This window comes from Equus quagga, chromosome 11 (assembly GCF_021613505.1).
Source record: "Equus quagga isolate Etosha38 chromosome 11, UCLA_HA_Equagga_1.0, whole genome shotgun sequence".
Taxonomy (NCBI): domain Eukaryota; kingdom Metazoa; phylum Chordata; class Mammalia; order Perissodactyla; family Equidae; genus Equus; species Equus quagga.
Window position 1 is genome coordinate 67,467,071 of NC_060277.1, and position 19,796 is coordinate 67,486,866.

Sequence of the window (19,796 nt, forward strand, 5' to 3'; positions counted from 1 at the left end):
TCAATGTAATTCACATTCTATCAGGGATGAAATAAAAAGGTTAATTTTCAATCTGAGGTCTTCAAGCAATAGGTAATATTTTAAAAAGCCCAAGGCAAATTATGTATTTGCCCACTAATGGAATAAAAAGACTATTCCCTTCAAGACTTTCAATATCCTGCTTCTCCTTATGAACATCACTCTCACTGTACAGCACTGTGAGTACAGGTAAAGGAGATGGTGATGGGCTTTTCAGAATAAATTCCCAATTCCTTTCTTTTATAAAAATGGAATGCTAAAATGTTTCAGTTAGCTAAAAGTTTTGATCAGTTAGAATCTGGGATTCTAACTAGAATTCTAGGAACTAAAAAAATGTAAATATCTTTATTTTTCTTTTAAAGATTTTATTTTTCCTTTTTCTCCCCAAAGCCCCCCAGTACATACTGTGTATTTTTAGTTGTGGGTCCTTCTAGTTGTGGCATGTGGGATGCCGTGTCAGCGTGGCTTGATGAGCAGTGCCGTATGTGCGCCCAAGATCCAAACCGGTGAAACCCTGGGCCGCAGAAGTGGAGCGCAAGAACTTAACCACTCGGCCACGGGGCCGGCCCCCTAAATATCTTTAATTTTTAATCCAAGTGTATCACTGATGATAGCTATTTTGAATTCCTTTTGCTTCCCAAATATATTTAAAAGATATTCTCATATAAAAACATCATTAAATTATGTGAGGTTACCGAAGAGCGTAAAGCTTTGAGGCAGGTGATGGGGGCGGCAGGCTTCTGGAGCCCCCGTACAACATCATCCGTAAGAAGCCAGCTGTGAAGGATGGTGTGGACGGCTTCTCCACTTCCAGACTTCCCACTACTGTTCAGGATGCCCCTCTGGGGAAGCCATAGCCTCTAATGCTTTGAACTTTAACAGATTATAGTCTTCACACCAGCCACCAGACACCACTGTATCCTATACATCTTACATTTCGCTTGTAAATACTTCCTCTTCTGTTTAAACACAATTAAAGCTCCAGATGCCCTTCTATATGTTAACAGTAAATTTCAGTTTTCTCATTTAAACCTCACAATTACACCATGAGGTATATTATTCGATCACCATTTTATTAATGAGGAAAATAAGAATCAGAGGGGTTACAAACTTTGCTCCAGGTCCCGAAGCCAATATGTTGTACTAGGATTCAAACCTGTGTCTGTGCTCCCTCCACTACACCGGACTGCCTTTCTTGAAACAGTTCATCAAACTAAAGGTTTCTATCAGACTCTGGGCTCCCCTTGGGGTGCACTGCCACTGCCCACATCTCCGTGAAACACTTGCTTAAATGGCCTCAGGTGACTAGTGTTCTAAATATCCATGGTCAACCATGGCACTATTGACATTTGGGGCCAGATAATTCCTTGTTGTGGGGGGTTGTGTATTATAAAATATTTAGCAACATCCCTGGTTTGGAATATTTTCTTCCCAGTTGTGACAACCAAAATGTCTCCAGACATTGCCAAATGTCCCCTGGGGAACAAAATCACTCCAGTTGAGAACCACTGGTCCCCTCCGTGCATCTCATAAGCTACTCCCACTGAGGAAAAATACGAGTTTGAAATTCTCCTTGCCTTACATTGTCCCATTCAAGTAACTTTCTTATCTGATGACTCATGTAAATTCATAGACAATCTGCCAGTAGTTCAGAGTACAAGAAATATTTGATGATTGAGTCTGATTGCACGGACAGGCAGGGCCTAACTACCAAAGTTAGCTATCAGGTTATATGACTGACCTTGCTTCAGAGTTCTGTTAGACATTCCAACCCTCAAGTAAGCTGTGCCCAATTACAAAGCCTTGGTTCAAGACAGAGCCCTCTCCCTATACTCACCGGACCTTTGACAGTAGTTGCTTTCTTCTAATTCCCACCAACTCACGTCACCTAAACGCTGTGCCCTGGCACTCAGTCTAATCCTGTGCCCAACACTTACTGTCCTCCTGTCCCTTCCCTTTTCATTTCCTGAAACCACTAGTAGTCACTACTCCTTCTCTGGGGAATACCTCACTGGCTCTTGTGTCCTGGCCTTTAGGTACTGTTGTCAAGTCCTTTCTATTACTTTTTGTTTCCTCTCAATTAGTGGATCATTCTAATCAGCACTATTACATCCGCATAAGCATATTTTTATAAGGAAGCTAAAAGAGGAACATGTATAAAATATATGTAAGGGGAAGAATTTATCCCAGAGAAAGATTTTATCACCCTAAAGTACTTAAAGCAGATTTATACTTGTCACTTGTCAAGACTGAACTGGCTCCTTCCATGAAGAATTTAGTTTTGGGATTATTGCCAAAGTGATTTCTAATGATTTTAATAATGACAGAAGTCCCCTAAAACATTCTCAAGTATGTTGGGACCATACTCCAGTGTCAACTCTGAGGCATAAAAAAGGTTATGATGTCCAAGAGCTTTTCCACCTGATTACACTCATATGTTTTCCATCTAGCCAGACTCTTCCAGTGTTTTCCTACCTTCAAATGGTTTTCAGCAATAAAAATCCTCTACAGTACAATAAGATGTGGTCTCCAGCAGGCTTTTCCTACATTCATTGGGTTTCGGTTACCTATCAGAATAGGTCCTATTGGAAGACTCTCTCACATTCCCCAAGTTCCTTTCCAGTATGAAGTTTCTGATGTTTAAGAAAAGCTGTGCGCCCACTGAAGGCCTTCGCACAGCTGCTACACTCAAAGGGTTTCTCTCCAGTGTGAATTCTCTGGTGACTAATAAGGTGTGAGTTCTGACTGAAGGCCTTCCCACATTCAGGGCATTCGTAGGGTTTCTCTCCAGTATGAACACGATGGTGTTTAATGAGATCTGAGCTGCCCCTAAAAGATTTCCCACATTTATTGCATATGTAAGGTTTTTCTCCACTATGAATTCTATGATGTCTCATAAGGTCTGAGCTCTGATTGAAAGTTTTCCCACAGTCTTTACATTCATACGGTTTCTCTCCTGTATGAGTCACCTCATGTCTAATGAGGTCGGAGCTGCCTCGGAAAGTTCTCCTGCACTGATTACACTGATAAGCTTGGTCTTCTTGGTGAATCCTCTGCTCAGCTTGAAGCAGCTCATCCTTGCTGAATGTTTCCTCACATTCCTCAAGTTTCTGTCCAGCATGCAGTCTCTGATGTTTGAGAAACGCTGTGCGCCAGATGAAGAGTTTTCCACATCCCTTACATTCATAGGGTGTCTCACCACTATGGATTCTCCGATGTTGAACAAGGAGTGAACGCTGCCGGAAGGCCTTCCCACACTCATCGCACTGATGGGGTTTCTCTCCACTATGAATCTTCTGATGTGTGACAAGGTGCGACCTCTGGCTAAAGGCTTTCCCACATTCGCTACATTCATAGGGTTTCTCCCCAGTATGAATTATCCAATGCCGAATCAGATCTGAACTTCCCCGGAAAGTTTTTCCACACTCAGTACACTCATAAGGTTTTTCTTCCCTATGAATTCTCTGTTGTTTGAGAAGGTCCAAGTTAGAAGTGCAGGCTGTTTCACATTCAAGTTCCTTTCCAGTGTGTAGTCTCTGATGTTTAAGAAACATCGTGCGTCCACTGAAGGATTTCCCACATTTGCTACATTCATAGGGTTTCTCCCCACTGTGGAGTCTCTGGTGTTCAGTAAGGCGTGAACGCTGCCTGAAGGCCTTTTCACATTCACTACACTTGAAGGGTTTCTCTCCAGTATGAATTCTCTGATGTGTGACAAGGTGTGAACTTTGACTGAAGGTCTGTCCACATGCATAACACTCATAAGGTTTCTCTCCAGTGTGAATTCTGTGATGTATTATAAGATCTGAGCTTTGATTGAAGGCCTTCCCACACTCACTACATATATATGGCTTCCCTCCACTATGAACTCTCTGGTGTAGGACAAGGTTTGAGCTTCCCTTGAAGGCCTTCCCACATTCTTTACATTCATAGGGATTCTCGCCACTATGAATTCTCTTATGTCTAACCAGATTAGAGCTCTGATTGAAGTCTTTTCCACATTCATGACATATATAAGGTTTCTTTCCTGTATGAATTCTCTGATGTATAATAAGATTTGAACTTTGATTAAAGTCTTTCCCACATTCACTACATACATATGGTTTCTTTCCTGTATGAATTCTCTGGTGTATAATCAGGTTTGAGCTCCGATTGAAAGTTTTTCCACATTCTTTACACTCATAGGTTTTCTTTATGTTATCACTTTTCAGATGTTCACTTACTTCTGACTTCTCTTTGAAGCTCTGGTCACAGTCTTCATATCTGTGGGATTTGTCTCCTATAGAAAGTAGGTCTTCTCTTTCATGACATCCATGGCCTCTCTCTCCTGCAGTGGCTGTCTTGGGGATGAGATTCACTTCCCTGATACTTCTCTCTTGGGAAGGAGGATGTCTCACTGCCTCCTCTGAGGGGCTTGCCCAATGCCTCAATAACTTGTCCTCAGGATCCCCAGTTTCAAATAACCCACATTCCTGGGACATCTGTCTTTGGAATCTTTCTGATACGGCCCTGGCTGAATCTTTTTCTTCAGAAATTGCCATCTTTGACTTCCAGTCCTTCATCTTATTCCCTGGTCTCAGCATCTAAAATGATAAATAGACCATTCTATAATTCCTAAAATACAAGTGTCACCTCTTCCCTATCCTGGGAAGTTTAACAGGGAGGAACAAAGAACTTACAAGAGGATTCTTACGTGCTGGGCCTGAGACTCAGACTTTTTTGAGAGATTGTGGCTACCACAGGAACACACACCCTACTGGTGAAGACGAAACTTGCCAGGGTGCAGGCTGGAGCTGGTGTGTGGGAGTGGCCTGCAGGGTGGTGGAAAAATTCACTGGAGGAGGTGGGAAGTCTGGAACTGGTCCATAGGAAGTGGCCTGTATGATGGGGGAGGGGGTAAGAACTTGCTGGATCCTGTGGTGGGTCCAGAACAGGTTTAGAGGAGGCAGCCCACTAGGGTGAGTACCCTCAGGCCTCCCACAAGTTGATCTGCTGGCAGCCACACCAATAAAAAAAATAAATAAATAGGGGCTGGCTCAGTGGCATAGTGGTTAAGTTTAAATGCTCTGCTTCAGTGGCCTGGGGTTTGCAGGTTCAGATCCCGGGTGCGGACCTACACACTGCTCATCAAGCCATCCTGTGGCAGTGTCCCACATACAAAAGAGAGGAAGATTGGCAGTGATGTTAGCTCAGGGACAATCTTCCTCAAAAAAAAGGAGGACTGGCAACAGATGCTAGCTCAGGGCCAATCTTCCTCACCAAAAACATAAATGAGTAAATAAATAAATTTAAAAAATTAGATTAAAATAAATAAAAAATTTAATTTAAAAATCAAATAAATAAAATAAAATAACAGCATCCCAGCACCAGGAAGAGAAGTTCCTTCCTTTGTCCTACGGCCTTGCATTGCCCCTCCAGCATCCTCTATTGATGAAATATCAATCTTGTGCCACCTGGCAAAGGAGACATGGTCCAGATCCAGTAACACAAGCAAAACAAAGCAGGGTAGGTTTGAAGTTGAGAGGCAATAAATTAGTAACTGGCACACTACTCATTCCTCCCAATATACCACGACAATTAAACAAATCTGAAACTATGCCTCAAAATAAAAATGTTTGGGTGTCATTTTAATAGAATTCAATTCTCCCTTTCTCAGGCCCGACATTTTTCTTTTTGGTATCCTGGTGGAACCGACTCCTTTTGTCTGGCAATTTGGTATCTTTCTGCAATTGGAAGATGAATGAGCTTACTGCTCTTGAGGGTCCATATCATCAACTCCCTGACTTTGCCCAGTCACAAAACCCCTTTCTGAGGTCCCTGAGAGCCATTTCACCTTGGTCTGGTCAAGTGGCTGGCCCTGTCTAGTCATTAATCTTTTTGCAATGAACAAGAGGCGACACAGCACAGTGATTAAGAGCATGGACTCCTAGTGGACTGCAGGGCAAAGTGCCTGGGCTTGAATCCTGTTTCCATCACTTACTGACTGTGTGACCTTCCACAAGTCACTGGAGCTCTCTGTGCTGCAGTTTCTGCATCTCTAAAACGGAGAAAATAATAGTATTTACCTCATAGAGTTGTTATGAGAATTAAATATATGTAAAACATTTAGAACAATGCTTGGCGTATAGAAGCACTATATAAAGGCCAGCTGCTCTTGTTATTACTATTATTATTATGAATCTTTACCCTTTAAGCCTAAGAATTTTCATTAAGTAACGTGTCCCTAGCACAAGCCTCCATATCCAGGCTGGATTTCATTTAAATAACATTCAAATAAAATACCAGAAAGAATTTGTTTTGTCATAATTTTCTCTTCAAGTGCTTTTTTGGGGTTTGTTATGTTTGGGTTTGGCATATATTGTTCAAAATTCAAAAACAGATTATTAAAGATGGTAAAGGCATTTCTCAAAACCCACCGAAAATAACTAAAAGGATGACAAATGAGGTGAACTCCAACTTCAAAAAGAGGGCCATATACAGACATCTCTCAAGTCTCATGTTCCTGACTTGCAAATTCAGTGGTCTTCTGATTGCAGTGAAGCGATCCAGAGGCATGGTGGGGAGGGGTGTCACAGAGAAAGTGGGGACTGTCACTGTAGAGATCTCGTTTGACATATCAGAGGGGCGGGGGAGAAGATGCTAAAGAAGAAAGCACGCTGGCAGGTCGTTTCTATTACCTTCCACCTGGTTCCGAGCTAAGGAGCACTGACAGAGGTGAAGCAAGGTGAAGGGGACAGTGTGACCGTCAAATTGTATCACAAAGAGCCTGGGATCTAAAGGGCTTCTTCCTGTGCTAGCTTGATCCCTGGAAACCAAACGCTGAAGGGGTCTAAGCCTGCAGATTTGATGAGAGGGTGTGGTGGCAGGAAATCTGCTTGAGGCTGGGAAGTGCCCGGTTCCCTTCCCTCTGCCTCTTCCCTCAGACTTTCCCAGAGAGCCGCTCCACTCACTGCTGAGTAGTGATGGTTAAGGCAACTTAGTAGGATGCATGCTTGAAGATAAGATGATGTTGTTGTTTTAGGAAAGAAAGGAACACGAGTAACAGAGGGATTAGGAGCACACACCCCAAGAGAAATACCAAAGGAATTAATAGGAAGCATTCAGCAGAGTTCTCCACTATCTCAAAGAAATTATAGACAAAATCACTCTTTAAATAAAAACTCAAAGATGAGATAAAGCATAATGTAGATGAAATTGACCTAATAAACAACTAAAATAATCACACAGTCATGATGAGGCCTGGAGAAATCATAGAATGAAATGGATATAAACACAATTATAGGGGCTGGCTCCGTGGCCGAGTGGTTAAGTTTGCACGCTCCGCTGTGGCGGCCCAGGGTTCAGATCCTGGGCGCGGACATGGCACTGCTCGTCAGGCCACGTTGAGGCGGCATCCCACGTCCCACAACTAGAAGGACCTGCAACTAAGATAGACAACTATGTACCAGGGGGGTTTGGGAAATAAAGCAGAAAAAAAAACCCAAGAAAACACAATTATAGAGAAGACCAGTAGCAATAGAAAGATATTCAGGGGCCAGCCCAGTGGCATAGTGGTTAAGTTCGTGCACTCCACTTCGGCAGCCCAGGGTTTGCAGGTTCGGATGCTGGGTGTGGACCTACACATTGCTCATCAAGCTATGCTGTGGCGGCGTCCCACATACAAAAGAGAGGAACATTGGCACAGATGTTAGCTCAGCAACAATATTCCTCAAGCAAAAAGAGGAAGACTGGCAACAGACGTTAGCTCAGGGCCAATCTTCCTCACCAAAAAAAAAAAAAAGAAGAAGAAGAAGAAGAAAAAGAAAGAAAGCTATTCAAATACATATAATTAGTGTTCCTAAAAAAAAGAACAAACAGAAAGAAAAATCCATTCAACTATATCACAGAAGAAAATGTTGCTGAAATAAAGACTTGACTATTGGCAGAGTACACTGCAGTCCATACAAAGTTGATATAGAACAGTCAACACCAAGACATATCCTGGTGAAGTAACCAAATTTCAGGAACAACTGAACAAATGGGCATCTAGGCAGAGAAGCAAGTAACGTGCAGGAGAGAACTTCAGGTTGACTCTGCACTTCTCCACAGCTACACTTCACGCCAGAAGACAGTGACGTCTGTAAAGTTCTCAAAAGAAACAAAGTGTGATGTGATCATTTTTTACCCACCAAAGTGTGCCCTCGTCTCAAAAGCAAAAGGCAAACATTCTCAAGTAGGTAAAACCTCAGGGAGTAGGACACCCACGAGCCCTTTTTGAAAAGAACTGCTGGGCAATGAGATACAGCCCATGAAGAAATGATTCAACATAGACATTCAGGAACTGAGAGGACCCTGTAAAGGAATGGACGGTGAGCAGCGAATCAATTTAAATGTAGAACGGAGATTAAACAATTGGAAACTACTTTTGTAGAATAGAAAGTAAATGCTTTAAACCATGACAATGTAAAAATAATTATATAAACTGCGCTGTGAGGAGGAGAGCTGAGGGAGTAAGTGTGAATTGTGCTAAGTTACCTGTCTTTCATGACAGGGAATCAATAGATACCTTAATCCAAAGCAGAAACGTATAATTTAAAATAAGGACTGCAATTCTTAATGTGTTTCTTAATTGTTTTTCATAATTTTAGAGAAGAATCTTTAAAAATTACATAGAAATACATTTCCATAACATTTTTTTATTGACAAAAATACTACATGCTTTTTATAGGAAAATCACAGAAAAGCACAGAAGGGTGCTCATAATCAGGGGATCCTGCCACCCAAAGACGACCACTGCCAGTGCTTTGTTGTATATTTTCCCAGTCTCATTTCTGGGCATATATTTTTTCTGATACAAAAATGGGATCATATTATACATGCCCTTTTGTCTTCTTTGCCCTACTTGTGGTACTGGAGCTGGACCCTGAAACATTTCTCCTTTGTCAGTAGAGGGCGCTAGAAGAACACCGTAAGCCACACAAAAAGAGATTTCTCTTCCTGGTAACTGAGGGCTGTTTTGCTTTTTGGTGGGGCCACCAAAGCAACATCTGGGAGGCTTGACGGCTTCTGGTGGACCAGCTCCAGCCGGCCCACACCCTCCGGTGAGTTCTTCTCACCCAGCAGGCCTTTCCTATGGACTACCTCCCGCCTGCCTACACCTTTCAGTAAATTTCTCTGCCATCGGGCAGGCCATGCTTATGGAACAGCTCTGGCCTGTGCCCTCTGACAAGTTTCTGCACCACCAGCAGGCTCTGTGCTCCTCTGGCAGCCACAACCTCTCCAAAAAGGTCTGAATCTCAGCTCTGGGGTGGGGGAGTCCTCTTCGAAATTCTCGGTTCTCTCCCTTAGTCCTGGAGGCAAGGCTGCTTCCTGCATTGTCTATTTCTATGTCCCTTAGAGCCCTCTTTTAACCCTTTCAGTAGTTAGCTAGCTTTCACTCATTAAAAATTCTTTATATTAAATGTCCCTTCTTTAAACTACTTGTGTAGTTTTTCTCTCCTGACTGGATCCTGACTGATATGGACACATAGTATCATTTCACTTTAGATTTAGAACAAAGTGAAGATGATACAAGAAAAGTACTAAGGGGCTAGAAAGGGGAAACAAAAAATTGTTTGGAAATAGTGATAAAAGATCACTTCTCTATAAGAATCATTGGGATCAACCTTTGCCACCAGCACGGTTGTGGCAAAGTACCCAGTCCTTAGTCCCACATAGCTCTCTCTGCAGAGATGAGCGGCAACACTGCTCAAATTTTTCATCCAATTCTATAGGTGAAAGGAATAGGGAGTAACTCAAGGAAATCTTCCCCTCCGAGGATGTCCGGAGCAGAAGGGTACAAAATAGGCTTGACCATAGGTGAGTCCTGCTCTACAGCCCAATTCAGCGGCACTCAGAGTTTGTGGGAAAACAGCATCAGTGTTTCACATCATCCACTGATTTGCTCACCTCATACACATTAACTGAGCACCCACCACACTCCACACCATTGTACTAGGTACTGGGAATACAAAAATGAACATAGATATGGTCCCTGCTCTCAAGGAACTTGCAGTTTAAAGGAGGGGAGATAAATGTGTAAACGGATAATAAGATAGTGTGATCAGTGCTCCGTAAGGTAAGCACTGTCCACCATGGGAGAACCTAGAAGCAACAGAACAAGGTAATGGCATATGGGGTGAGAAAGGCATCAAGCACGACTTCCAGTTTTCTGACTTAGGCAGGGGGTGGGACACGGCACTGTTTATGAAGACAGAGGTCAGAGCAGGAAGAGGAGGTTTTGAGGGTGGGTTTTGAAGATCTGAAGAGGAGCTAAGTTTTGGTCATCTACTGGTTTCTAACAGGACTAGAAAGACAGAGATTGTGCAAGCTCAGCGAAAGTCAAGGAAATGTCGATTTCAACTCCACAGATCAGGCTAGACAACCTTCGACAAAGAGCAGAAGCATCCTGCCTCCAGGAGTCAAAGCCACTGGGAATCCTTAATGCTCTAATTTCACTGAGCTCTTTGCAAACTTTTCTTGGTTTTTGTTTTTCAAGGAGAACTCAAGAGTGTATGGATTCCAAGCGGGAGGAGAGAGCCCTTACCCAGTGAGATCAGCTGTGTCCCCTCTCGCATCTCTTCTTTGCAGAGATTCCACCGGGCGCAGACCCGGCACCCAGCATCCTTCTGTGGTTCATTCACAGCCACATCCTGTAGCATCTTGAATTCCTGAAAGAGAAGTTCCTGCTCAGTAACTACCTAATAGAGAGTCAGTAGCAGATACTCTATACCTTCTCTTCTCTTTTTAAATCTCTACTACTTCCTGTCTTGGTCTAAGTACATAATCTTGCCCCTCGCTTTAAAAATGTGTGAGACCATGTGCTAAAAATCATCTCACATCACCCTGTCTTTTCAATGACTCTTCATCTTTACTGTATTTCTTCCATTCTCTAGTATTTATTTGCTCTTTAACGGAGCCCCCAGTATGAGCTGGGCACTGTGCTAGATGGTTAGAATACAGTCAAAAGGAGGACAGTGCCTGCCCTTGAGGAGCCTGCGGTGGCTGTTACAGACAATGTCGATTAAATGGGTTAAGTGCACAATAAGGGTAGGTATGGGGTGCTGTGGGACCTCAGAGGGAGAGCAGAACCTTGAGGGAAGGGATGGGTGAAGAAACTTCCTGAAGGAGCCAGTTTCTAAGGTGAGGTCTGAAAGACAATTTGAGATAACGAGACTAAATTTTCAGACTGAGGCTATCGTATGTACAAAGGCCAGGAGGTGAGAGAAGCTATGATGCATTCACCGATGCACCAGATGATGGTAGCCCCGAGGACAAGATAGTAAAGGATGAGGCTGGTGAAGTACTGATCAAATCACAGAGGGCCTTGTGTACCAGGCTGAGAAGTGTGGACATTCTCCTAAAGGCAATGGGGGGGCCACTGAAGGAGTTAAAGCAAAAGAATGACATAATTGGATTTATCTTTTAAAAAGATTGGTAGGCTGCTTTATAGAGAAGGGCCTGGTGGGTGCGCAGCTGAAGGCTGGGACCTCAGTTAGGAAACGCAGCAGTGATCTGTGCTGGAGACAGGGAGGGCTTAAAGGAGCTAGTGGCAGGGGGGTGGACTGAGTCAATATACTGAAAAAGGCAAAACCGGGCAGAACTGGCGCTACCCTAGAGAGAGGGCGTGAGGGAAAAGAGCAGGCATTAAGGATGACATCCAAGTTCCTAACCTGATCAACTGCCCAAGTTGGGTAGCTGGGGTGAAACAGTGGAGGTGAGGGAGAGGCAGTGGTGCATTCCATTTCAGACACGTTCCGTGTGATGTACCCGTGAAGTATCCAGGAGGAAATGTCCAGGAAGCCGATGGATCAGCGGGTCAGGAACCCAGAAGGAAAATCTAGAATGGAGACACAGACTTTGGAATCATCAGCATTCAAGTAGTAACTAAAGCAGAGAAGTGACATTGGTGATGACAGCCTGGAGTCCTGAACAGAACACAGGCTTTGGAAGCAAGCAGGACCACGTTAGAATCCTGGCTCCCCAATGTCCCTCAACCGTCATCTCCTCAAATGCAAAACAGAATTAACACCACTTATTCCAAAGTGTTATTGCACAGATCAAGAAAAACCCCCAACACAAAGAAAGGCACACCCTACTACAGTGTAAGCCTCTCCAGGATATAAGCCCCATGGGGTGGGGGTCTTTGTTTTGTTCAGTGCTGGAATAGAACCTGGAACATAGTGGGCACTCAATAAAAAATTGTTGAGTAAATGAATAGTAGGTTAACCCTCTTCCCTCTTTCCCTTGACTAAATAATCTCTGAAATCCTCTTCTCCCTTGGCTTCTATAATGCATGATATTCCAATCACTCCACTTCTTCACTGACCTTGTCAGCTTTCTCCTTCTATTAAATGTTACTAAGGCTCAGCCCCTAGTCCTCTCTTTTTATATTTAACATCTCAGTGACCATATCCCCTCTGGCTTCAATTATCACCTTTGTACAGAATGAATCATAAATCTAAATCTCCTATTCCTCATCCACATTTTAGTGTATATTCACAATGCATCTTTGGTCCAATGTCTTGCTGACAGTCAAGACAAATCAAATGGATAAAAATGAACTCATTATTTTTGCTTCTAATCTTATGCCCGTCTTACTATCCATTTCTGCCCAAATGACCAGCTTTCATTGAACAAATATTTCTTGTGAGCCTATGTATTCAGGCAGTGTTCTAGGCCCTGGGATACACCAGCGAACAAGACAAAGTCCCTGCCCTCAGGGGGGCTTGTATTCTAGGGGTTTCTAAGCCAGAAACACAATAGTTTGGTGCTACCTAAAATGTGATCAACACACCAGCCTCACCCAGGAGCTTGGTAAAAATGCAAATTCTTAAGCATCATCCCAGACTTACTGAGTCAGAGCCTGTGGGGACGGGGCCCAGAAACTGCTTACCAAGCCACCCAGGTGACTCTTAGGTAGGCTGCAGTTTGAGAAGCCCTGCTCTAGTCATCCTGAACTCCTCCCTCTCCATCCCTCTATCTGTACCTACTCCCTCACTCTGAAAACTACTCCTTTGGCTCTCTCCAACCCCATCTTCACCCAGCACCTTCTCACCTCATGCCTAGATTGCTGTAAAATCTGTAAACATGCTTTCTGGCTCCAAATCATGCTGATAACACTGTCATACGAAATCATTTTCTAAAACGCTGCTTTCACTGACACCAACGATCAAAAGTTTACCATGAATTTTCTACCACCTATTAAAGGAAATAACAACTTGTTTTTGATTTTCAGAGCCGTATTAGTATCCCAGGGCTGTTGTAACAAAGCACCACAAATTGGGTGGCTTCAAACCACAAAAACTTATTCCCTCACGGTTCCGGAGGCTAGAAGTCTGAAATCAAAGTGTTGGCAGGGCTGCTTCCTTCTGCGGGATAAGTGCGGGATCCCTTCTGAGGAATAACTGTTCCACGCCTCACTCCTAGATTCTGGTGACAGCTGGGAATCCTTGTGCTCCTTGCTCTGTGGATGCCTCACTCCAATCTCTGCCTCCATCTTCACATGACAATCTCCCTGTGTCTTCATATGGCCATCTTCTTAGAAGGACCCACGTCATATTGCATTAGGGGCCCATTCTACTCCAGGATGACTTCATCTGAACTAATTACATCTGCAAAAACCTGTTTCCAAATAAGATCATATTTTGAGGTACTGCGGGTTAGGACCTCAACCTACCTTTTCTGGGGGACCCAATTCAACCCATAACAATAGTACTGCTCTATGATTCGCCTAAGAGCAAATCTATGCTCTCGTATCCTAACTTTCCCATCTACTGTGCGTCTCCCCATTCCGTCCCTTTGCCCATGACTCTCCTGTGTGACTGCCTTCCTGCTTTCCTCCATCTACATTTGGAATCAAGAACTTGAATGGCTGCGAGGCCAGGCAGTTAATCAGGAGCGAAGCAAACTGGGTGATAAATGACAACTGATACTTTGTTTCAGTGTCAGAGAGACAATGGAGATTAGTGGGGACTGAGGATCTGGAAATTTTATGCTGAATGTAAAGAATGGAGCTGCTACTCAACTCCTGCTAATTGCACCATGCAGGCATGTGGGCCCCGATTGGCCACATCTTCTGATTTTTAAAGCGATGCTGAAAGTATCGATTTTTGTGTGAGTGAATGTGAAAGAAATCTCCTGATTTGAAAATGTTGGCCATTTATTCAAATAAAAACAAACAGCATGAGCCAAGAAAACGTGTCTATAGTCCAATCTGGCCCAAGGGCCATCATTTTCAACCTCTGACTTACACAAATGCTTCCCACCTCAGTTAGTACCTTCTAACCCTTTCAATCCTTTAAAATTCATATTCACGTGCATGCATTAGGTGATGCAAAACAGAGTCCCCGCCTAGAGAGGGGCCTGGAAGACAGACACACGCACACACAAAACAAGGTAGTAAGTGCTTATGAATTAGATACTGAATAAGCACCGGCTAAATAAGCTAAAAAAGATGAAAAGCTTAAAGATGGCAGTATGGAGGTGGCAATCCTCGAATGCTTCCCAAAGGAAATGACTTTTGAAGCTACTCCTAAAAGGACATGCAGACCTTTACCAAAAAAAGGCCAGCCTAAACCTCTCCCTCCTCTGAACTCCAACAGTCCGGGTATTTTAGATCGGGTATTAAAACATGCCTGAACCATACAGTTCATTCCTCTGGTTCGGTCTATTCTCCCCAACGGACTGTCAGTAACTCCTGGAGCACGAAAACCAGATCTTACACTTTAAGTTACACGTACAAACGCGTCTCGGGCAGCGCCGAGCAAGGAATAGGGTCAATTTATGCCTGAGAATCGATTCCGGGCCTGGGGGGAGATGCACTTTGCAGTACCCACGAGAGGGAACTGGAGACCCGGCTGGGGGACGCGGCCGGGGGAGGGCCGTGGGCGGGGCAGCCGAGACCCGGCAGCGGGCTGGGGGCATGGAAGGCCCGACCCCGCGCACCAAGCGCCTTCGTCCCCGAGGCCCAACCTCTCCCCACTCGGAGAAATGAGGGATCAGGCGCCTGCCTCCGAAGATCTCTCCACCCCGCTTCCCTGAGGGACTCAGGCGTCGGGGCCCCCAGCTCTGCGGACGCAGCGGGGTCTCACCTCCAGGCCACCCCCAGCCTCCCGCTCGACCGGAGCCCCCTCCACGGCCGCCATCGCGCAGCCCCTGCTCCTCACTCGGGCGCGGCGCCACCACCCCGGTCCCCGCGCCCGGGGCCGGCGGCCACTCCCGCCGCGCTCCCCGGAGCTGTGGGCCCCCTGCCCCCGCTCCCCGCCAGTCCAGCAGTGCCTGCCAATCCGCGAGCGCGCCCCCAGGCGTCCTCCCACCGCTCAGGCCTCCGACTGCGCAGACTCGGCCAGTTCCGCCGCCCGTCCGGTCTCGCGTGAGCCGACTCCTGGAGGGTCCCGTGTCGCGCAGGTTGCTGCACCTGCCGGCGCCGCGCTACGTGAGCGAGGTTACCACCGAGACGCAGAGTCCTCCGGGGTCCTAGACGTGCCTCAGGCCGGGTTTTGGACTGTTGGTCCAGATGGGCGATTTCATCAAATCATCTTAGCTTTTAGTTCTGACTTTAGTCTTTTTCTTTTCCCCCTCCGCATCCCTTTGTCGTCTCGTCCATTGATGCCTTCTGTTAGCCATGCCCTGCCAAAGGCGTGGCAATACAGAGAGAGGCAAGGATAGCGTAATGTTTAAAAGGGCAAGTTCTGAAGTGAAGACGACACTCAAGTAAGAATCGCTAACCCACCCTTTATGGGCTGTGTGACTGAGCAAGTTGCTTAACCTCTCTGCGTCCCATTTAATGGATCATCCTCCTTTTCCTGATTTTTAAATGCTGTCTTTATCATTAACTAAGTTTACATATGTATTTTTTAATGTATTTTGGGGTATGTTTCTGACCATTTATTTGTCTCTTCTTTGATAATAAAGGGTTGTAATTACTAGTGTGAACTTTTAAATATGTTTTAAAATCTGGTAGAGCTAGTCCTCTCTCCATTTACTCTTCTTTTCTCCTGAAAAGTTGTAGTCATGAATTTTATTTCTTATATTCCTTTTAACATAACAAAATAAAGGTGTTTTGTTTTGGTTTTTGGTTTTGATTTTGTTTTAAGAACCAGGGACTGCTTAAGCCAGAAAAATGAAAATCAAGGTCCAGGGAAGGACAGTAGCTACATTTTTGTTGAGAAATATAAAGTCATGGTAAGAGTGAAACTGAGCACAAAGAAATTAAGAAGTCTTCCCTGGGCTGGAGGAAGAGAACAAAAACTTCAAGATAAGCTTTGCTAACTGCAGCTGTGCATATTCAGCATAATCAACTGTTGTTTAAAACTGACCACGTCTGTCACTCCCTCCTTAGCATAGGAGTGAGCTGTCGTTTCCAGGAAGTCGAGGTCCGGGCATCAAGATTCAGCCTCACAAGGCCAAACGCAGGCTGCACGTGAAAACTAACCAGAAAAGTCCAGACAGTCAAGGGAAAAGAAATTCAGTCTTCAAGGCCAAACGCGAGCTGGTGGGAAGGCGCCAACCAGCAAGGCCACATGCTCCCCGTCGCCTACCTGAAACCCCAGATAAAACCCCTACTTTTTCCCTTCTGGGAGGTGGAAGTGAGTTCTAAGTCCCCTCTCCTGTCTGGCTGCCTTTTGACAATAGTAAACCTCTTTCCTTTCTGTAAGTCTGACGTGTCAGTTCTTGGCCTTACTGTGCGGTGGGTGAAAGAACCAGTGTTTGGGTTTGGTAACAAGTGTGGCTTATTTTGGCTTTTTAGCCTTTTTTTTAAAGAACAAAGAACTCTTCTTTCTGATCTCTTCTGGGCTTAACATGCTGCCCTTGTGTGGATTCACTATGTAATTCATTTGTTCTACACACATTTATGGAGTGCCCGCTCTCTGCCAGGCGCTGGTGATACAATGAACGTTAAGCAAAGCCCAAAGGCCCTCTCGTGGAACTTAAAGTCACGTGGAGGAGATACTTAAACAATTCCAAGCATAAATGTAATGTGCTAACGGGTGAGTGCTATGCTGCAGAGTACATAGTGCCCTAAGAGCTTATAAAAGAAGATCTGACTTTCACAGAAAGGTCAATAAAGGCTTTCTGCGGAGAGTTAGGCAGATGAAGGATGATGAACAACCCTAACTTGAGCATAACTTGGTTCATGTAACAGGAAAGTCCAGGGGATAGACTGGCCAGAATTCAGGGACTTAAGCATTGTCATCAGGACTCCTTTCTCTCTCTCTGTATCTTAATTTTGCCTCTTTCTCTGTGTTGACTCAATAGATTTTTTTATTTCCCACCAGTAGATATGTTTCAGTGCCTGGGATTACGGAAGGAGAGCCTCTATAGCAATTACAGAGAAGGGACTCTGATGGGGTCTGCTTGGATCACATGTCCAAAGCTGTATCCAGTGGTTGAAGTATTCTGATTGGCCAGCTTGAATTACATGTTGGATAGGGAAAGGGAGCCACGTTACTACAAGATCCATCAGGTGATGGAGAGAAAAGACACGTTTTTGTTTTTGTTTATAGCAGAAAAATAAGACAGCTCTTTGGCTAGGCAACGTAGCAGATGTCTACTATGGGAGGCTGTGGGGGGAGAGCATTAAAGTAGCAGGAACTACACGTGCAAGGCCCTGTGGCAGCTGGCAACGCATCGTGGAAACTGAAGGCCAGTGTGGATGGTCGGGCACAAGGAGTGCAGAGTGGCATGAGATGAGCTTGGAAAGATTGTGCCACACCACAGAGCGTCTGGAAAGCCATATGTATGCTTTTTGGCTTTATCCCAAGAGCAGTGGAGACCTATTAGGGGTTAAACAGGGCAGGGCACCTGAGTGTGAGGAGGCAGAGCTGCAATCCTACTACAACTGCGTGAGACCGCAACCCAGAACTGCCCAGCCCAGCCCCTTGCAAATTCCTGACCAAAGAAATGGTGAGAGAGAATTAAATGATTGTTATTATTTTAAGCCAGTAAATTTTGGGGGGATTTGTTATGCTGCAATAGATAGCTAGAACAGGAAGCATCTATCATTATCATGTAATCATCTTTGTATCAGTTTTCTCTGCCATGTTCTCATTTGTCAATGGCTTTGGTTGTGATTCAAGCAATTTCCCCCATCACTTTTATGAACTTTGTGAAATCCTTCTTCTTTGATGGAAGATTTGCAATTTTACTTTGTAATGAATTTTCATTGTACCATATTTTTATTTTATTATACAATGTTTACATCACCTGAGGGACAAGGTGTTAACGAGATCAGTGGGGATAGACGTGAATATTAACTGGGGAGGGATTTTTGCAAGGGGACTAATTGGAAGTCGATGGGTGAATATTTTCACGTTTTGATGAATTTTCCCTACCCAGGCTTATAACTATGAAGATTTAGATAATGAATATTTGAAAAATGAGGATCCCCAGTAATAAATCTTTAGAGCAGGGCTGTTTCATTGGTGATAAAGGGTAAGAAGATTTGAACCCCTTTATTGTCAGTGCAATGATTTTAGGTTGCCTTTGAAATCTTCATAATTTACCATGGCTTCTTTGTCATAGTTATTAATGTTCTAGAATCACAGAGATGGAAGGGACTCTGAACATCATAGCCTTCTATCTCTTTTTTGAGCATCATCAGCCTTTATTCCTCTCCTCCATCTTCTCTCCTTCCCACCCCAATATTTTTTGGGCTTTCGTGTGCTAGACGTTGAAAATACAAAAATGAACAAAACCAGGTATTTTAAAAAAAGGCCCTGATGGAGCTGACCTGGTGGCATAGTGGTTAAGTTCTTGTGCTCTACTTTGATGGCCCAGGTTCATGGGTTTGGATCCCGGGCACAGACTTACACACGACTCATCAAGCCATGCTGTGGCAGCATCCCACATACGAAATAGAGGAAGATGGACACAGATGTTAGCTCAGGGACTATCTTTCTTGAGCAAAAAGAGGAGGACTGGCAACAGATGTTAGCTTAGGGCCAATCTTCCTCACCAAAAAAACCCCCACAAAAAACCCACCAAGGGGCCGGCCCTGTGGCCGAGTGGTTAAATTCATGCACTGTGCTTCGGCAGCCTGGGGTTTCACCAGTTCAGATCCTGGGTGTGGACCTAGCACTGCTCATCAGGCCATGCTGAAGCGGTGTCCCACATGCCACAACTAGAAGGACCTACAACTAAAATATACAACTATGCACTGGGGTGCTTTGGGGAGAGGAAGGAAAGATAAAATCTTTAAAAAAAACCAAAACCCGCCGTGAATGTTTGTGTTTCCTTCTCAGCAGCAAGCATTTATTGAGCATTACTATGCACTGCTATTTTTTTCTGCATGCAGTTTTAAAACTGTCTCACCGTGTAAATCAGAGACCAAGAAAATCAAGAAAAGAGGAAATAAAAAGACCCTTAAACAAAGAAAATAATTTATTAACTTGTTTTTTTTTTTTAAAGATTTTATTTTTTTTCCTTTTTCTCCTCAAAGCCCCCAGGTACACAGTTGTATATTCTTCGTTGTGGGTCCTTCTAGTTGTGGCATGTGGGACGCTGCCTCAGCGTGGTCTGATGAGCAGTGCCATGTCCGCGCCCAGGATTCAAACCAACGAAACACTGGGCCGCCTGCAGCGGAGCAAGTGAACTTAACCACTCGGCCACGGGGCCAACCCCTCTATTAACTTGTTTTAACCATTGGTTTTGTTGTTTGGTCTGAGAAATATTAACAAATTTACCTAAATATCTTAAGAAAATCCTCCGGTATACATGCAAATTACAAGGGTAACAAAGAGGTCTACGTTGATTATCTC

The 19,796-nt window shown here is 44.3% G+C and overlaps 1 protein-coding gene across 11 annotated transcripts; it reads right to left on the reverse strand.

The window, feature by feature from the left end:
- Positions 1-1,070: 1,070 nt before the first annotated feature.
- Positions 1,071-15,441, reverse strand: ZNF594 (zinc finger protein 594). Of its 11 annotated transcripts, XM_046677051.1 has the most exons (7): positions 15,129-15,249; positions 13,094-13,659; positions 11,709-11,875; positions 10,583-10,706; positions 5,999-6,055; positions 4,698-4,895; positions 1,071-4,601 (listed from the first exon to the last, which is right to left on the reverse strand). In XM_046677051.1, the coding sequence occupies exon 7, from the start codon at positions 4,599-4,601 to the stop codon at positions 2,601-2,603; it is 2,001 nt and encodes a 666-aa protein (XP_046533007.1). In that variant the 5' UTR covers positions 4,698-4,895; positions 5,999-6,055; positions 10,583-10,706; positions 11,709-11,875; positions 13,094-13,659; positions 15,129-15,249; the 3' UTR covers positions 1,071-2,600. The 11 variants fall into 11 exon arrangements, with proteins under 11 accessions (XP_046533007.1, XP_046533006.1, XP_046533003.1 ...); XM_046677050.1 differs by lacking the exons at positions 4,698-4,895; positions 5,999-6,055; positions 15,129-15,249 and adding exons at positions 14,316-14,400; positions 15,354-15,371; XM_046677047.1 differs by lacking the exons at positions 4,698-4,895; positions 5,999-6,055 and adding an exon at positions 14,316-14,400 and having other exon boundaries at positions 15,129-15,258.
- Positions 15,442-19,796: the final 4,355 nt, after the last annotated feature.

Excerpts from the sequence above, each read along its gene's own strand:
- ZNF594 (XM_046677054.1), bottom strand. The coding sequence starts at position 4,601 with ATGCTGAGACCAGGGAATAAGATGAAGGACTGGAAGTCAAAGATGGCA.